Below are 17,799 nucleotides of genomic sequence, written 5' to 3'. Positions count from 1 at the left end.
TTTGGACACAGGGACACACAGGGAAGAAGGCCACGTAAAGACAGATGCAGAGATTGGAGTAATGTAGCTACAAGCCAAGAAATGCCAAAGATTGCCAGCAACCACCAGAAGCTAGGAGAGAAGCATGGGACAGATACTCCCTCCAAGCTCCCAGAAGGAATCAACCTTGCCAGCTCCTTGATTTCAAACTTCTAGCCTCCCAAACTGTGAGAGAATAAATTTCTATTGTTAGACTTCCTTGGTGGTCCAGTAGTTAAGACTCTGCACTTCCACTGCAGCAGGTGCAGGTTCGATCCCTGGTGGGGAAACTAAGATCCCACACACGGCCTAGCACGACCATTAAAAAATAATTAATTAATTAATTAATAGATAGATAGATAGATAAATAAATAAATAGATTTCTATTGTTTCAAGCAATCCAGTTTGTGGTACTTTGCCATGGCAGCCTTAAGAAACTAATATACTAAGTAATAGCAAAAAGCATGAAAATAAAAGGTATAAATTTGTCCCAAATTTTATCATGGAGAAAATAATGTCATTATTGTTTGGCAACATGTCTCCATATACATATGAAGATAGAAGAGGAGATAGGATTTCTTTCCATTTTGAAAGTTGTCCACACAAAACTTTCATAATATCAAGTGTTGACAAGAGTACAGGGATCCAGGTATTCTTATACACACTACTGGTGGGAGTTGGTAAGTCAGTTTGGCAATTTGGCAGTACCCATTTCAACTGGAAGCACGTAGACCCTCTGACTCAGAAATTTCATTTCTTATCACTGAACTCGGCAAAACACACATGTGTACAAGGATCTTCATCACTGGAAATAAGTAAAATGGCCATTGGTCCAGGAAGGGCTAAATAAATAAGTTGTAATATGTCTCAGTCCATTCGGGTTGCTATAACCTGAAATACCACAAACTGGGTAGCTTATAAACAGCAGAAATTTATTTCTCACAGCTCAGGAGGTGGAAGTCCAAGATCAGGGTACCAGTATGGGTGGGTGAGTGCTCTCCTTCAGGTCACAGACTTCTCGTTATATCTTCACGTGGCTGGTGGGACTAGGGAGCTTTGGGGGGCCTCTTTTATAAGGGTGCTAATCCCATTTACAATCCACGAGAGCAGAGTCCTCATGACCTAAGTACCTCCCAAAGGCCCCATCCCTTAATACCATCACTTGCGAGTTAAGATTTCAACATATGAATGTGGGGTCAGGGGGCACACAAACATTCAGACCATAGCATAATACATTTACCCTATGCTTCAATTTAAAATGAGCTAGAACAAGACGTATTATTGAGTGAAAGAAAGCAAGTTACAGAATAAACGCAACACTGCTTTCCACATAGCCTGAACTACATCAGTGAAGGGACAAGCAAGCCTGACACATTCAAGGCGCAATGAGGAGACCAGCATGGCTGGAACGGCGCGGGGGGTGGGGGGGGGGGGGGCGGGGATGAGATGCAGGTAGAGGCCAAGGAGGGAGCAGAGGCAGTGGACAGACCTCTAGGGCCTCGCAGGCCACTATAGGACCATGGATGTTTTTGGAGTAAGGCAGGCAGTCATCGGAAGGTTTTGAGCAGGAGAAAGATGGGATCCGGTTTACGTTTTTAAGAACTGACTATTGCTGCTCTGCTGAGAACAGATGCAGAGGGATCTAGAGAGGAAGAGGGAGGCAGGGTAAGAGAGTATTGCTCAGTCCACTCTAGGGACTCGGGTGGTGGCAGGAGAGGGTGAGAAGTGGTCAGATTCTGGATTTGGGGCCCATGCAACTAGGAGGAGGTGGCCCCCCTTACCCCAACGTGGAAGGCAAGGGCAGGGCTGGTGTAAGGCAACAATCTGGAATTCCTCTTGAGGCTGTTAAGTCCGAGGTGCTAGTTAAATGCTCCAGGGCAAACAGCCAAGTGGACAGTTGTGTGAGGGAGCTCACAGACAGAGTCCAGGCTAGAGATACGAGTGTGTGGCCATCAGCACAGAGGTGATATTTAAGCTCGGGACTAGAAAAGGCAAAGGGCAGAGCCCTGGGATGCTCTGACATTTAAAGGACCGTCAAGGGCTAAGAACTCAGCAAAGGAAACTGAGCAGCAAAAACCACAAAGCAGGAGGAGAAACCAGGAGCCAGGGGTCCTGGAATACAGGAATCCACATGAGCAGAGCGCCCAGAGGAAGGGAGAGGGATCCTTGTGTCAAAACAAAACAAGCGCAGTCTGGTTCCCAGTCCCCAGGACGCTGGGAGCGGAGGCTAAGAGCCACTTCTCTGGGACAGCACTTCTTAAACTTAAATGTGCACCTCGGTCACCCAGCCTTGGGGCCCAGATCCGCCTTCAGGTGTGGCGAGGAGCCTGAGGCTCTGGGCTCCCAAGTGAAGCCCAGCGGCCGGGCTGGGGACCACTTTTTGAGTTGCAAGACTTCAGCCCTAATCCCTGAAAATCAACAGAAGCACAGTCATGACTGAGGACACATTCCAGGGAAAGCTCAGGATTCTTTTTTCTAGCTTCTTCCCTCTAACCACAAGCCCAGCCCTTCTTCTCACACAGCCCTGTCTTCATCAGATTCTCAGATTGTTTCTCCTCCATTAGGATCTTGAGGCTTTGTTACAAGCTCTTCTAACATGATGTCTTCACAAACTGAAGTCCTAAGTCCTAGAGTAGTAAATGAATTCAGCTGAAACCCAGATGTCTCCAGATGGGGTGTCCCCACATGAATCCCAGGCTTCCTGGAGTGCCCATCCCACTCCTGTGACATCTAGAACCCAATTCCCCAAAATCTCTGAAGATCTGGGACTCATGTTTCTCCACCACTGCAGCGTCCAGATCTGAGCGATTACCTTCCTCTTTCGTCAGCCCCCTTCAGCACACACCTGCCATCTGTCATTCCCCCAAAGAACCACTAACACGAGGTTGCTGTGCATAGCAGACTTTTCCTACGGTTTGGAGGCCGCAGAGGGTAATCACAGCACAGAGCTGAGAACAAGTTCTAACTCAATGTCAAGGCGTTGTCAAAAAATAAATGTGTTAGCTATTTCCTGCCACAGGGAATCTGTCAGGTCTGGGCCCTCTCTACCTCCCCACCTGCCCCCTCTCTCTGACCCTTGTTCACATCCCCCAGCTGTGGGCCTTTCATCCTCTTCCTCCCCGGCTGCCTCCATGCACTCAGAACCCCTCCTGCTTTCTTCCCCGGAGCCGGGTCTCCTCTTCCTCTCTCCCCCCATCCTCACTGAGGCCCTACCTTTCTCCATCAAGGGTGCCAGCAAGGTGTTCCCACTCCTCTGGGGTGGAAGCCAGCCCTCCCCACAATGCAGGGCACACCAGCGATCTTTTCAATGCGTTATCCACCATACAGTCAAAAAAGAACGGTTGTTGCCATGAATAGGCAGGATACAAGCTGTCAAAACGGTCCAGCCCCTTGCATGTGTGGGCACAGCTTGTCTGAACCTGTTTCCGAAACACCTATCATCCCGCAGAAGCCAACATCTGCCAATATTAAAGCCAAGTGTCAAGAATATAACATTGTTTTATAGATACTCCTGAGGAGAGACTACTGCAAATCTTCATATGTGCTTTCATTTTGAATTCTTAATACCTCCCCAAAGCACCATCCATTTACTCTCGTCAACGGCCTCTCCCCTCTCTGAAAGGGTTTTCTTCCGCTCAGTCCCTCAGAGGGGAGAAGCGAAATGAAATAACCCACCCGGTCATCCCTCCGTAATTTTGAGTTAGTGGAGTCTCAAAGCTCAGCTCCCGAGGGCACACGCATTCCCCGAGATCACTACCTCTGCTCATCCATCCCAGCCCACCTGTCTGTCTCCAGGCTGCCATGGGAAGGAGGTACAATAACATGTCCAAAAATGTAATTTCCCATGTCCCATGTATAATGGTGACTGAAGGCCAGCATTCAAGAGGCTGTGTCCTGAGCCTCTAAACGGCTCCTGCACGCCAGCCCTAATCACATCATTCCCCCACTTCAAATCCCTTGGTGGTTCCCACTGAGTACAGAACGAAAGTCCCCGCCACTATGACAGCCAGATCCTTCCAACCTGGCCCCAAGAGGACCTTCTGTGCCTGTCACCCATCATCCCATAAATCCCAGACACTCAAGTGAAGGTCAAAAGAGAGGAAACTGGAATCCAGAGCTTCTGAAAAAATTATCCTGCAAGGCCTTTTCCAAAACACACATGTACACACAGAATCATACACACACCCATACACAAATGCTCACATACACATGCACACACCCCCTCACACATGTACAGTCACACACACATACATATCCTCACACACACACCCTCACATACATATATATCCTCATACATGCACAGTCATACACAAACCTTCACACACACTCACACACACAATCCACACATACACGCAATACGTACCATCCTGAACACACAGGACGGTGTGCCCGTCTCTAGCAAAGGGATATGTAAGCAGATGGTTTGCACAAAGAAAGAAGGAGAGTAGAAGGTGGTCTCAGCAAGAGGTAAAGAGCAGGGAAGGGTGGTTCCCTTGGCCAGAGGTCCCACCTCATGGCCTCCTGGTGACCTGCTGACAAACGTGGGGTCACTGCATCCAACGCTTACATTCAGCAGTGATGCAGGCTGGGATGGTTGTGACATCTGTCAGCCACTCAGATAAAAGGGGTGAATCGAAACAGGGTCTTACTGTATAGCACAGGGAACTACATTCAATATCCTGTGATAAACCATAATGGAAAAGAATATGAAAAAGAATATATATACATATAAAAATGAGTTATATATATATAAATGAGTCACTTTGCTGTACAGCAGCAATTAACACAACATTGTAAATCAACTGTACTTCAATAAAAAATACTGTAATTTTTTTAAAAGGGGGTGAATTGCTTCTTTTTATATAACAAGTGATTCGTATTATTCATCTTGCTCTCAGTAAATCCCTTAAAAGGAAAAGTCAACAACAAGCCACAAGGGGGAACCAGGTCAGACAGCAAGTGCAGGAGGCCGGGCGCATGGCAGCAGGAGGAGGGGAGGCCCTGGTGTTTGAGAAAGACGCCTACACAAGCCCCTCCAGGGCCTCCAGATAAACCCCTGTGGCCCTCACCAAGTCCACAGCCAGCTGCCAGGGCTCTTCCTCCCAGTTGCTGACTGGCACCAAGAACCCGGTCGTCCTGAAGCTCTAGCCAGACCCTCATATTCTATATGAGACCTGGGATGAACCTTCCAGTCAGACTCTGGGCCAACCTCTGCATTTTACAGAGAAAACTGGGTTCCTGGAAAAGGAAGGGACTCATCCTCATTCTAAAGCCCAAAGTTCACAGCCAGTTTGTGCAGAACACCGCCTGGAATCACACTGAGGGGGAACTCTCTTCCCACCTCGCCCACCGTTGCACTGCCTGCAAACTCCGCATCCTTCAAGCCTCAGCTCGGTGGCGCCTCCTCCAAGAAGCCTGACCAGCCTCTCTCCTCCTTCTGGTTGGAGCTTGAAGGCCCTCTCCTCAGACCCCGTGTGCCAGATAACCTTGTTAGAGAACTGGAAACAGGCTGGAATGCTCTGGCTCGTCCGTCGCCATGCAGTGGACACAAGCATCTCAAATGAACGAAGAACGTCTAGTCTATGTCCTCAGTGCCTGGTGCTCGGCAGGGCACAGTCGAGGTAAAGTATAATTAAGTGCCCATCTTGGTCAGCAAGGAGTGCTCTCTGATCGACCACCTGACCTTCTCACACTCTCACTCTGACCTGCATCTGAACAACTATCCCATCTACTCTCCAGACCCTCAGCTCAACACTCAGCTAAATGCATTCCCAACCGGACCACGGGAGCTGCTGTTACCCATGGCGGGTCTCCCCCAGAAGGCTTGGCCCACTGGTTCTCAGCTTCGGTTGCACATTGATGCCACCTAGGGGACTCTCGCCCCCCTGCCCCATGCCTAGGCCACACCGCAGGGCACCCCTCTGTGAGGGGGACCCAGGCATCAGATTTTTAACCTCCCCATTTGGTTCCAGCATGTGGCCAAGGTTAAGAAACATGCTCCTAAGAAAAATGTGATTCCAGAAACTATGTGTTGGTTCAGCCAGTACTGCGTGTGGGTGGATGTATGACAGTGCGAGAGACACGCAGAGTGACACACGCAGTAAAAGAGAAAGAGGCTGTCCATCATCATAGACAGTGTTCCTCACCCCCGGCACTATTACATTTCAGGCCAGATCATTTTTGTTGTGGGAGCTGCCCTGTGCATTGTAGGATGTTTAGCAGCATCCCTGGCCTTAACCCATTAGAAGTCAATAGCAAACCCTCCTCCCACCAGGTGTGACAACCAAAAACGTCTCCAGATATTGCCAGATGTCCCTGGGGCGGGGAGCAAAATCACCCCTGGATGAGAACTACAGGTATAGACTAGCCACCAAATAACTTATTGCATATTTATGTTCACATTTCAACTGTAGGTCACACAGGCATTTTTTCAAACTTGACTGAGTGGCTGAGGATTCTGGACACAGGTCAGTGTCTTTGTGACGGACATACAGGACTGTACCATACACAGGATGGGTGGGAAATGGTGGGTGAGTCTAGAGAGAATCACAGAAACTAGACCAGGCAGGTTCAAGGCAGCTAAGATGAGTCAGTGGTGGTCAAGCCTATAAAAGATGACCAAAACCAACAAAACCCAAAAAGCCAGATATTCAGTAAAATAGCAATGCCAGAGGCAAGCAGAGGGTTGTCACAGATGAAGGCAGGTGATGACCAGGAGCCAGGAAGAGGGAAATGGTCAGAGAAGGAGCTCTTGGAAGTTCTGGGCAGGGAAGGACCACACCAAGCAGCGTTTGGGGATAAAGTGTAGCACGGTGTGTAGCTGGCATGGGGGGAGGAAGGAAGCTGGGGGCGGAAGCGGAGCCGTAACACCCACACCCACATGCTGCCTGATGCCTAAACCACTCCAGTCCCTGCCCAGGCCGCCGTTCCGCAAGCAGAGCTCAGGGCAGCCAGGGCCAGATGCTGGCAGAGAAAACACCCAGCCAGCTCTGGAGCTGAGCAGAGCCTATCTCCTTAGCACCTGGAGGGGCCCTGCTGCTTCAGAGCCCCTCGAACCAGCCTCCCACAGCCCCCAGGGCCCCCGAGGAAGAGCCTCTGGAACGGCCCCTCCAGACATCACCCCAAAAGAGCAAAGAGCCAGTTGGAGCTCCCCAGGGACCCTCGAGCCAGGCATCCTGCTCCCCATTGGCTCCCTCACCATCCACCCCGCCCCTTCCCAACCCTCATCCCCCGTGCTGGAGGCTTGGTTTCCCCCAATATCCCCTCACATTCCTTCTCATCCCCTCGGGATCCTCTGTCTCTGCCCACCTCTGAGCCCTGGTGTGCTCAGACTTCAATCCTGGGCCTCTTCTAAATGCATCTCAAACTGTCTGTCTAAAACCCGACTGTACACTCCCCGATTCGAGACATCCTTTGATTGTCCTCTACTGAACACAAGGTAAAGTCCAACGTACCCGAACACTTCCTGCTCTTGCGCCGGCCCACCTCCCAGCCCCCTTCCACCTGTGTGTGGAGATTCCAGCCACCTCTGACTTCTCCTACCAAGGAGAACAAAGCCACGTCCACCCTTAACAGCCTGAATCGCTTGCTCGTTTCTAATCCATTCTGTGAAACAGTGATTTGCTGATTCATCTGTGTCTGCCACCAACTCTGAGCAGAAACCCAGGTGACTGTCTGCAGCCTCGCCCCCCCTCCCCCTGTCCCTGGTACTTAATACTCAAAGGAGTTGTTACTGCTTGCTGAGTACTATTTTAAGTGCCTTACTATGAATTACTTTATTTTATTCTCATAAAGTAGTTGTTTCATGCTCTTGTAATAATAGTATTATAGAAATATAAGTAATAATATTGTTTACCCCCTTTCATAGTCGAGAGTACTGAGGTACAGAAATGTGAGGAGACTTCTTCAAAGTTATATAGCTTGAAAATGGGGAGATTCAAACCGGGACAGTCTGCCCACAGCCAGTACTCTTCACCACTGTGCGACCCGGCATCATACTGAGAGACTTTGAAATGAACTAATCCAACTACCCCCATGATTCTGCACGGAGCAAAGGCCAGTACTGCTGCACATCCTCTGGGCCTCAACACAGAGACGCAATGAACAGAGGGTGGGCATGCGGCCCAGCTGATGTGGGCACAGGTGGGAGACCAGCCTTGACCACAGACACGGCTTCACAGACATGCTGACTCTGCCTGGGTCCCTGCTACTTACCTTCACCTGAGTGGGGTAAGAATACCAGGAATGTCAGCACTTCTGTCATGGGAGGGAGAGACAAGCCGGGCCCGAACTGGCCTGAGGCCAGGGTGGCAGGGTCTAGTAGCACCCACCACAAGTCACAGAATGAAGGCAGGGAAGGGTGCCCTGGTTCAGAAAGACCAGGTGGATTCCACAAACCTACAGGGCAGAGCTGAGGCCAAAGACCAAAATCAGAGGCACGAGGTGAGGGTGGAGCCTGGTGGCAGCAGGGGCAGAGATTCTGCCTACCCAGACAGAGCATCACTAGCCGGGGATGCTGGTCCCGCTTGCCCGGCACCCAAGGGAAGAGGGAGAAGATGGGGTTGGCACCAGCCTCAGGGCACAGCTCCCTAGCAACCCGTTCAGGGGAGCCACCCAGCCGCCCACACGGGATTCTGGACTCCCACCATCGGCCCCACTGTTTCCACTTTAAATACTGTTCGAACAGTAGGGGAGCAGAGCTGGCACCTCCGGAGAAGAAAAGGCGTGAATAAGAAGGTGAGATCACCTTACACCTGAGACTCTACAGAACCTCCATCCAGCACCCATGCTGGGCTGGGACCAGCATCTCATTTGGTTTCATAATGAACAAGCATTCAAATGATCTCTCTCTCCCTTTAAAGAGCCAGAGCCCGGAACTCACCCACATGGGTTCATCAGGGAACCCGGGTTTGCTCGGCCTGTCCTGGCGCCGGGATCTCAGGACCTGTTTGGCCCGCTTTTCCATCAGAATCGGGGAGGCCCCTGAAAAAGTCAGGAAGGGACCTTAGGGACTCTCAGACACATGCATCCATGCTCCATCTCACCATCCAAGGCGAAGCATTTGCAAGTCCAATTTGGGTCAACGCACAAAAGTTCTTTCAAAGGGACCTGTCCCAAAGGACGTGGCATTCCAGAGGGCCCAGAGGGGAATTTTTAATTGTTTCTAATATGGTTAACTCAGAGTAAAAGCTGCACAACTGAAGCATATTTACCTGCTGCCGCCATGGCTCATTCCTCTAAAAGTGGCTGTTAATTTAATGAACATGTTTCTTTAAACATATTTTCTTCAATTCTCTGGTCAGTGTGTTTATTGTCCCTCAGAGTTGCTTTGGTGGGATTCTTTTAAATCCTCAATACACTAAATCAAGATTAAGTTGTTATTAGAAAATTCCCCCATGACAATAAGATTATATTAAACTTGATAAGCACCCACGATCCCTCAAAGAAAATATTATAATTAAAGTTAAGTCAAGTTTTGATAATCACACACAAACTCTAAAAGATACTATTATAATAAAAGTATATCAAGGGAATTCTCTGGCGGTCCAGTGATTAGGACTCCTGCTTTCACTGCAGTGGGCCTGAGTTCAACCCCTGGTCGGGGAACTAAAATCCCACAAGCCACGCGGCGTGGCCAAAAAAAAAAAAGGAAAAAAGAAAGTATATCAAATTCTGATGATCTCAGATAAACTCTAAAAGATGGTATCCTTGAAGATTTATCAGCATTTTTGAGAATTAGTGTTCAATATGTTTAAAGATTAAAAAAATAATTTATCCCTAATTATACCAATTCCGGGAGCCTGCTCTTAGGAAGAAAAAAAAAAAGGAGCATTGAATTATTATACATTACATATTATTTGAAATTTTGAAAAAATACTTTAAAAATATAAAATAGACTTATTCCAGTTTATCTTGTCAGCATAGAAATAGGTTTCGGGAGTTAATGCTCACCTGAGAAGAAAATCAGTAAGGTGAGAGACAGCACAAGCACAAATAACCTCTTCATCCTGCCTTGATCCCTCTCTCCGCCTGTTACAGAATGAATTCCCCCCGTCAAAGAGCCAGCCTACTTGAAGAAAGCCACATCCGGCCCAAAGGCTGTTTATGCTTTGACTAACAGCACTCACAGCATGATGCTAAACACATCTGACGCTAAATTTTCAGTATGATCACGAAAATATTTTCCTCTGAATTCCTATAAATTTTCATCCTGAGGAAGGAAATTATCCATCATAAAACTTTTGGAGCTTGAATTTGACAAAGCAACACATGACAACCATTTCATTTAAATAGATATGTCTATATATACATCATGGAGTAGTTTGTGTTTATCTGTAGCTTCTGTAGTTTATGCTCTTACTGTTTCATTGAGAATTAATCACCTCTCACATTTACATATTTTATGATATTTTTCCAAAACCCATTCACCAATCCATTTTGACCTCCCCAGTAATTTCAGAAATTAGCAGGGAAATTAGCAAGGAGCCTAATGAGGGGAAAAATTTTTTTTCAGCTGACCTTGAACCCAGATAGACCAGGGTTCATGCCCAGGCTTCCCCTCTTTCTAGCAACATAACCTTCGGTCAATCACTTATCCTTTCTGAACTTCAGTTTCCTCTCCTGTACAAAGGGAATAACAGTACCTACCACGTGGGGTGTGATTAAGGATGAGGGATAAGGGATGAGATGCATGGCTCATCTTCATTTTACAAGGAAGTGGGGTTCAGAGAGGTGAAATGATGTCCAAGTTCACACATTTTGCTGAAGTCGAGCCAAATTCTTCTGTTTTTAAAGCCTGGTGCTCTTCCCATTATGCCCCAAAAGGGCCTTGTGCAATAAGTCAGTAATACTGTAAGCAGCCTTACTCCACACTTAAGTTTATTTTTATAAAGATAATAAAATCTCAATAAGCTGAAGTCTTTTTAAATTCAAATCACCAATATATATTACATAAATTATTAAATATATTATAAAAATATGTGTGGAAGGTATGTGGCATTTATTGGGATAAAATTCTCAGTTCAGAGAAATGATCTGATGTTTCTGTAGTTACTTTGCCAGCTCAAAAGAAAACAACCCCCTATCGGTGGTTGCCCAAGTTTATGCTAATGTTGTGTAACTGATATTAAACTTAAGTGTTCTGCCCTTTCTGCTGGTATAAAAATAGTCTGAACCGACTGTTATCAAGGAAAAAAAATCATGCATTGTTAGCAAAGTTGCCTCATATGTTAATTTGCTCAAAATTAGATGTTTGGTTTTATGTACTCTGTTGCTATTAACATCCTTCTGTTCTCATACAGTTTTCAATAACTGAGAAATTTTAGGAGCACTATTTTACGAATATACATTTGTCACATGAAGCATCTTGGTTTTTTATGTGCATTGTCAAGTTTTTTATTCCTTTTATTCTTTGTGGTTGGAACAAACACTAACTGCATTGTTTTGTTATATCAAATAAACATCTTATATGGACCAGAAAAAAAATTTATACCTAGCTAGAAATTTCTAATGTATCCAATGTAAATTCAGTATAAAAGTATTTTTTAATTAGGTAACTGTTGTCTATATCAGCACTGTCCAATAAAATCATAATGTGAGTCATGGATGCAAGCCACATAAGTTAAATTTTTCTGGTAGCCACATTTTTTAATAGTAAAAAAACAGGTAAAATTTTTAAAATTATATTTTATTTAACATGAAATACGCAAAATATTATTGTTTCAACATGTAATCAAGATAAAGTACTAATCAGATATTTTACATTCTTTTTTTTTGTACGAAGTCTTTAAAACCTGGTGTGTATTTTATACTTGCACATTTCAAGTGCTCAGTAACCACATGTGGCTAGTGGCTACCACATTGAACAGTGTGGGTCCAGATTCTTCCATCTCTCTTGCCACTACCAGAGTCTAGGCTACTGCTACTTCTCACCCAGCCTCCTGCAGCAGGCTCCCAACTGGTTTCCCAGCTTCCCTCCCTGTTTGCTTCAATCCATTCTCCATGCAGCAGTAATGATGGTCTTCTTGAAACAGAAATACAAAATATAAATTGGACCTCATCACTTCCCTGCTTACGAATCTTTATCTTCCCACTGGGTTCAGAACAGAATCAGAATCCCTACCGTGCACTACAGGACCCTGTGTTATCTGGGACTGTGGTTCTTTCCAACCCCACTCCAAGCGCACCCCTCCAGCTCATGCCAATCCAGCTACACTTCGTTACTTTCAACTTAACAAGCTCTTTCCCACCCAGGATCTTTGCACATGCTCTTCCTCCCTCTTTTAATGACTGGATTCTTCTCAGTCTTCAGGTTTCAATTTGTAATTTCTCTTGCTCAAGCAAGCCTGTCTTTACCAGCATACTTAATGAAGGTTCCCTGCCACCCCACCACCAGCATGACTCTCTACCTCACAGCACTCTCCGTAATGGGTAAATGTTGTCTTTGTTTACTTTTTAAAATCTGTCTCCTCCACTGGACCGTAAGCTCTAGGTAAGCTTATGTTACTTTATTTTTTTAATATTGTTTCTAATATTCTCCAATTATTTATTTATTTATTTATTTATTTATTTTCGGCTGTGTTGGGTCTTTGTTGCTGCGCGCAGGCTTTCTCTAGTTGTGGCAAGCTGGGTCTACTCTTCGTTGCGGTGCGCGGGCTTCTCATTGTGGTGGCTTCTCTTGTTGTGGAGCACAGCCTCTAGGCGCGGGGGCTTCAGTAGTTGTGGCTCACGGGCCCTAGAGCGCAGGCTCAGTAGGTATGGCGCACGGGCTTAGTTGCTCCGTGGCATGTAGGATCTTCCCAGACCAGGGATTGAATCCGTGTCCCCTGCACTGGCAGGCGAATTCTTAACCACTGCGCCACCAGGGAAGTCCCGTGTTACTTTTCTAATTTAAAAAAAAAAAAGAGAGAGAGAGAGAAAGAAAAGGGAACCTCGGGTGGACAGGAGAAGTGAGACTGGAGAAAGCCTGTATCCCATCCTGGGATGCTGGTTCAAGGTCTCAGGTGGAGAGGACCCCTCAGGTGTGATACTGGCAGGGTCATTCAAATGCCTTTCAGGTGGGCTCTGGAGATATCATCTCAAAAGGGGGAACTATAGAAAAACTGAAAGAGCAAGGTAACCTGATTGTGAGTGTCACTCTGGTGGGGAGAATTCTCTTCTACCTGCCTATGCTCCTTTCTAGGGAAAGTGTCAGCCAGATCAATTAGGTGAGTCAACAGGGCTCACAGTAGAAGACACAATTCCCAAAAAATCCACAAGGTGGCAGAGTAGAGAGAAGAACCTGGGACAACCAAGGTCAGGGGAAAGACACTTCAGGCCACCAACATTCACCATTCCAGAAGTTGCCAAGAATACCAGGGAATCCACTGGAGGTGGAGAGAGGTGGCACTGCAGTGCCTCAGACTATTTTCCTAGGATTTTAATTGATCTGAAGGTCCTCATCAGATACTGAGACATGGGAAAGCTACATTACCAATTTGACAACATTTAAGAATACATAAAGGAAGAGTGCTACCACCCATATCACAGCACCCTGACATAACTGATATTTTCATTCATGTGGGTTTCCCATCTCTTTTAAAAAGAAATTCTTAAATGTTTAAAGATCAGTGATAAAGCCGACACCATCAAGCTCTCAACACCATCACACTGCATACTCTTTCAATAGGATAAGACAGTGATTTCAAATTCTGTGAGCTAAAGAAACTTCAGAAACAAGGGAACATCTTTTTTTTTTTTTTTTCTATAGAAAGCTGCTGAATCTGTCTCAAGAGAATTATAATGTGTCCACATTCTTTAGGCCCAGAGCCAATAAAATAAATTCTAACATTCCTTTTTGCAGTTGTTTTCTTTTTTATTATTAGTTTTTTTGGCTCCCTTTCCTACTAGATTATAAACTCTATATTTTTACCATGTACATATAATTGTTGTATACTATTCATAACAGTACCTCCATAAATCTCATGTGTACCTACCCACACGTTAATTTACAGGCACACTGTGTGGGCAGATGTTAGGTTTGGGTTAGGTAGATTGAATTATTAGCACCAGTTCTTTACCATCACCACTGCACATCTATGCTCTTCACCATATGACTTTGCAGTCCTGCCCCTTAACTTTGGGCCCAACCACGTGACTTGCTCTGGACAATGGGATGGTAGCAGACATGACACAAACAGAGGCGGGAAATGTGTTTGCACAGTTAGGTGTACCCTCTTGCATTTTGCAGCCATTGCTACAAAAAGAGCTTCCCCCAGACAGCTGCCATCCTTCAAGCTGGGTCTCAGAATTAATTCACATGGAAAGGGTCTACACAGATGTGCAGCCTCCAGCAGACCCACCCAGCCCAGCGCAGCCTCACTCAGCTGACCTCCAGCTACCACCACCTGTAGCAAAGCCTCCCATTAACCTGCAGACCCTTAAGACTAAATGATTGTTATTTCAAGCCACTGAGCTAGGAGCACTTTGTTACACAGCACTACTCTGACAACAGATAACTGATTCAGGGGGTATAATGGGATGGTCAGCGTGTCCAAATCTGGGTGCTTTTGGGTCTAAGTTAATAATAGGGTCCTGCCAGATGCTTCATTCAAAAGTGAATGAATATCTGCTGTGTGGGCTGAGTGATATAATGGTCCAGATTGTGGGCTGCAGAGCTATCAATAGAGCTGGGCTTGAATCCTGGCTCTGAAACTTATTATCTGTGTCACACTGAAGCTGTGTGACATTGGGCACATTTCTTTACTATCCAAATCACTGTTTACTCACTATTAAAAAAGAATAATAATTATAATAAAACTTACATCTTAAGGTGCTTTGAGACTTTAAAGAGAAAGTGTATGTAAAGTACTTGACAGATATAGTAACTAATACCTGGAAACTATTGTTATTACTGCTTTATTATTATTCCTCCTTCTCTGCGAAATCACTCTTCTCTATATTTGCATACCCTCCCCATTCTCAGACACATGATAGAAAGCCTGTAAAAAAATTTTTAATGACCAAATGATATTGAGATTAACCAAACACATCTTAAGATAATTTTATATACTGTTGAAATAAAAATACATCTTTATTAGAAAATAAAATATGGCCCCTTTTAAGTGTGAGTTGCTTTCCCCTGCTCTGTCTCCACACCCCACGCCCTGAGTTTCCTTTCATATGTCCTCAGTCCTGCTACACAAACACACACCTTCCTCTTTGGAGCAGCAATACAATGGTAAGACAGTTTAGCCTTGGACAGGGCCCTTTCCGGCCTGCTGCATGCTTCCCCGAGCAGGCTATAATTTCTGCTCTGGGCCAGGACGTTGGCCTCAACTTACATCTGCCCAGCAGGTAAGGATGGCCAAGGTCTCACCAGGTCCCTGACGGCTATTGCCAGGCTTCTCTCCAGCCTAAACAGGAATAACCACGGCATTGGCAAAGGTGTAGTAATGTAAGATGGTACAAATAAACACATGAGGGATGGAGCATGGACTGAATTACTCGTGAAACCACCTCTAAGGCTACTGTCATATTTCATTGAGGAAAAGGGCTAAGCCTGTAACTGGAAGAGAAAAGCTCCAATCCTTCTGGAGAGAAAAATACTGAAATATGTGTTGTTTTTCTCTGTGGGATTTCAGTTGGGATGACAAGCTTGAGGGATTAAGAGATACTCTAGCAGTGGTTCTCAAATCTTAAGGTGCCTAAGAGTCACCGGGAGGATCATCAGACATCTGAGAAAGCCTCTGACACGGAAGATGAAGACAAAAGAAACTACAGGAAAAAGCAACTTGAGGCAATCACAGATCAGGCAAGGAGAGGAAGGAAAAAAATAACTAACAGTATCCTCCGAGAGATGAGAGAAAAATTTTGCTCCCATGAAGCATGAATAGGATGCTGTAAAAAAGTAAGACTCAGAAAACAAATCAACAAAAAAGTTCTTAGAAATTAAAAACTCAATAAAAAGATTCAAAAATAAAGCTATGAAAATCTTTTAGAATATTAGAGCAAAAATGAGAGATTAAAAAAAAACTGAGAAAAAAATGTTTAAACAGAGGACATTTATCCAAAGGATTTGTAAACTTATGTCCACACAAAAACCTGCACACAGATGTCTCTAGGAGCTTTACTCATAATTGCCAAAACTTGGAAGCTACCAAGATGTCCTTCAGAGGTAAATGGATAAATAAACTGTGGTCCATCCAGACAATGGAATATTATTCAGCACTAAAAAGAAATGAGCTATCAAACCATGAAAAGACATGGAGGAAACTTAAATGCACGTTCCTAAGTGAAAGAAGCCAATCTGAAAAGGCTACACACCGTATGAGTCCAATGATATGACATTCTGAAAAAGGTAAACCTATGGAGACAGTAAAAGGATCAGTGGTTACCAGGGGTGAGGGTCTGGGGAGAAAGGAATAAGCAGAACCCAGATGATTTGTGGGCACAGTAATATCCTGTATGACACTATAATAGTGGATACATGTCATTATACATTTGTCCAAACCCACAGAATGTACAACACCAAGAGTGAACTCTAATGCAAACTATGGACTTTGGGTGATGATGCTGTGTCAATGTAGGTTTATGGATTGTAGCAAACACACCACTCTGGTGCAGGATGTGGATAATTTTTCTGTACTTTCTGCTACATTTTGCTGTGAATCTAAAACTTCTCTAAAAAATAAAGTCTATTTTAAAAAGAGAGAGAAGAGGGAGGGGATATGGGGATATATGTATGCATATAGCTGATTCACTTTGTTATACAGCAGAAATTAACACAACATTGTAAAGCAATTACACTCCAATAAAAATGTTAAATAAATTAATTAATTAAATAAAAATAAAAAGAGAGAGAACAGTCTAGGAGGTCCAACATCCAGATAACAGAAGTTTCAAAAAGAACACAGAAAACAGACAGGAGGAAATCAACAAAGTAATTCCAGAACTGAAGGACATGAGCTTCCAGACTGAAAGGGTCCAGCAAACCTGGCAAAATAGATGAAAACAGACTCACACCAAGGCACATCTTTGTGAAATTTCAGAACACTGGAGAAAAAGCAAAGATTCTACAAGTTTCAGGAAAGCAAAAACAAGTTGCATTCTAGGGATCAGGAACAAGAGTAACGTCAGACATCTCTACAGCAACACTAAAAGCAAGCAGAAATGGAGAACTGTCTTTAATGGTGTGAAGGAAAATTATCTCCAACTTGGAATTCTACATGCAGATAAATAATCAGGTATGGAGGGTGGAATAGAGACATTTGTAGACATGCAAGGACTCAAAAATATGCTTCCCATGTACCCTTGCTCTAAAAGCTACTGAAGGATGTGCTCCACAAAAACTAGAGAATTCACCAAGAAAGGGGAAGTCACAGGACCTAGGAAACAGAAGGTGCAAACAGGAGGGCAGTGAAGGGGATCCCGGATGACCTCTGTGTTCTGACATCGGGGGCAGGCGGTCCAGTTGCTTCTAATATTTTAGAAACAACTTAAATAGCCAACAACGGAGTTAAGGTTACATAAACTGTGAACTGTATTCATAGAATGGAATATTATGCAACCATTAAATACAAATTTATAAAAACATGTAAAGGTTATTTTGTAATGTTAAATGAAAAATTAGCTAGAGAATATATCTACCATATGATCAAAATTATGGGTACAAAAAAGTAAACCATTGTTTCCATAGAAAATAATGGAAGAAAATAGGCCAAAATGTTCAAACATAGAGTGTCTTTGAGGTGAGAGATGGATGATTCTTTTTCTTCCTTTTTATTTTTCTGTATTTCCCAGATG

General features: G+C 44.7%; 1 protein-coding gene across 1 annotated transcript in view; it reads right to left on the bottom strand.

Moving 5' to 3' along the window:
• Positions 1-17,799, bottom strand: part of C19H17orf67 (chromosome 19 C17orf67 homolog) — a 32,941-nt gene that overhangs the window by 13,672 nt on the left and 1,470 nt on the right. Inside the window, exons 2-3 of the mRNA XM_061174991.1 lie at positions 9,970-10,047; positions 8,900-9,000 (exon numbers count right to left, since the gene is read on the bottom strand). Of these exons, the coding sequence (XP_061030974.1) occupies positions 8,900-9,000; positions 9,970-10,024 (156 nt within the window). The 5' untranslated portion in view covers positions 10,025-10,047. The remainder of the gene's footprint in view (positions 1-8,899; positions 9,001-9,969; positions 10,048-17,799) is intronic.

Source organism: Eubalaena glacialis, chromosome 19 (genome assembly GCF_028564815.1).
Source record: "Eubalaena glacialis isolate mEubGla1 chromosome 19, mEubGla1.1.hap2.+ XY, whole genome shotgun sequence".
Classification (NCBI taxonomy): Eukaryota; Metazoa; Chordata; class Mammalia; order Artiodactyla; family Balaenidae; genus Eubalaena; species Eubalaena glacialis.
Note: the sequence above shows the minus strand (reverse complement) of the source record. Positions and strands in the feature narration are given on the sequence as shown.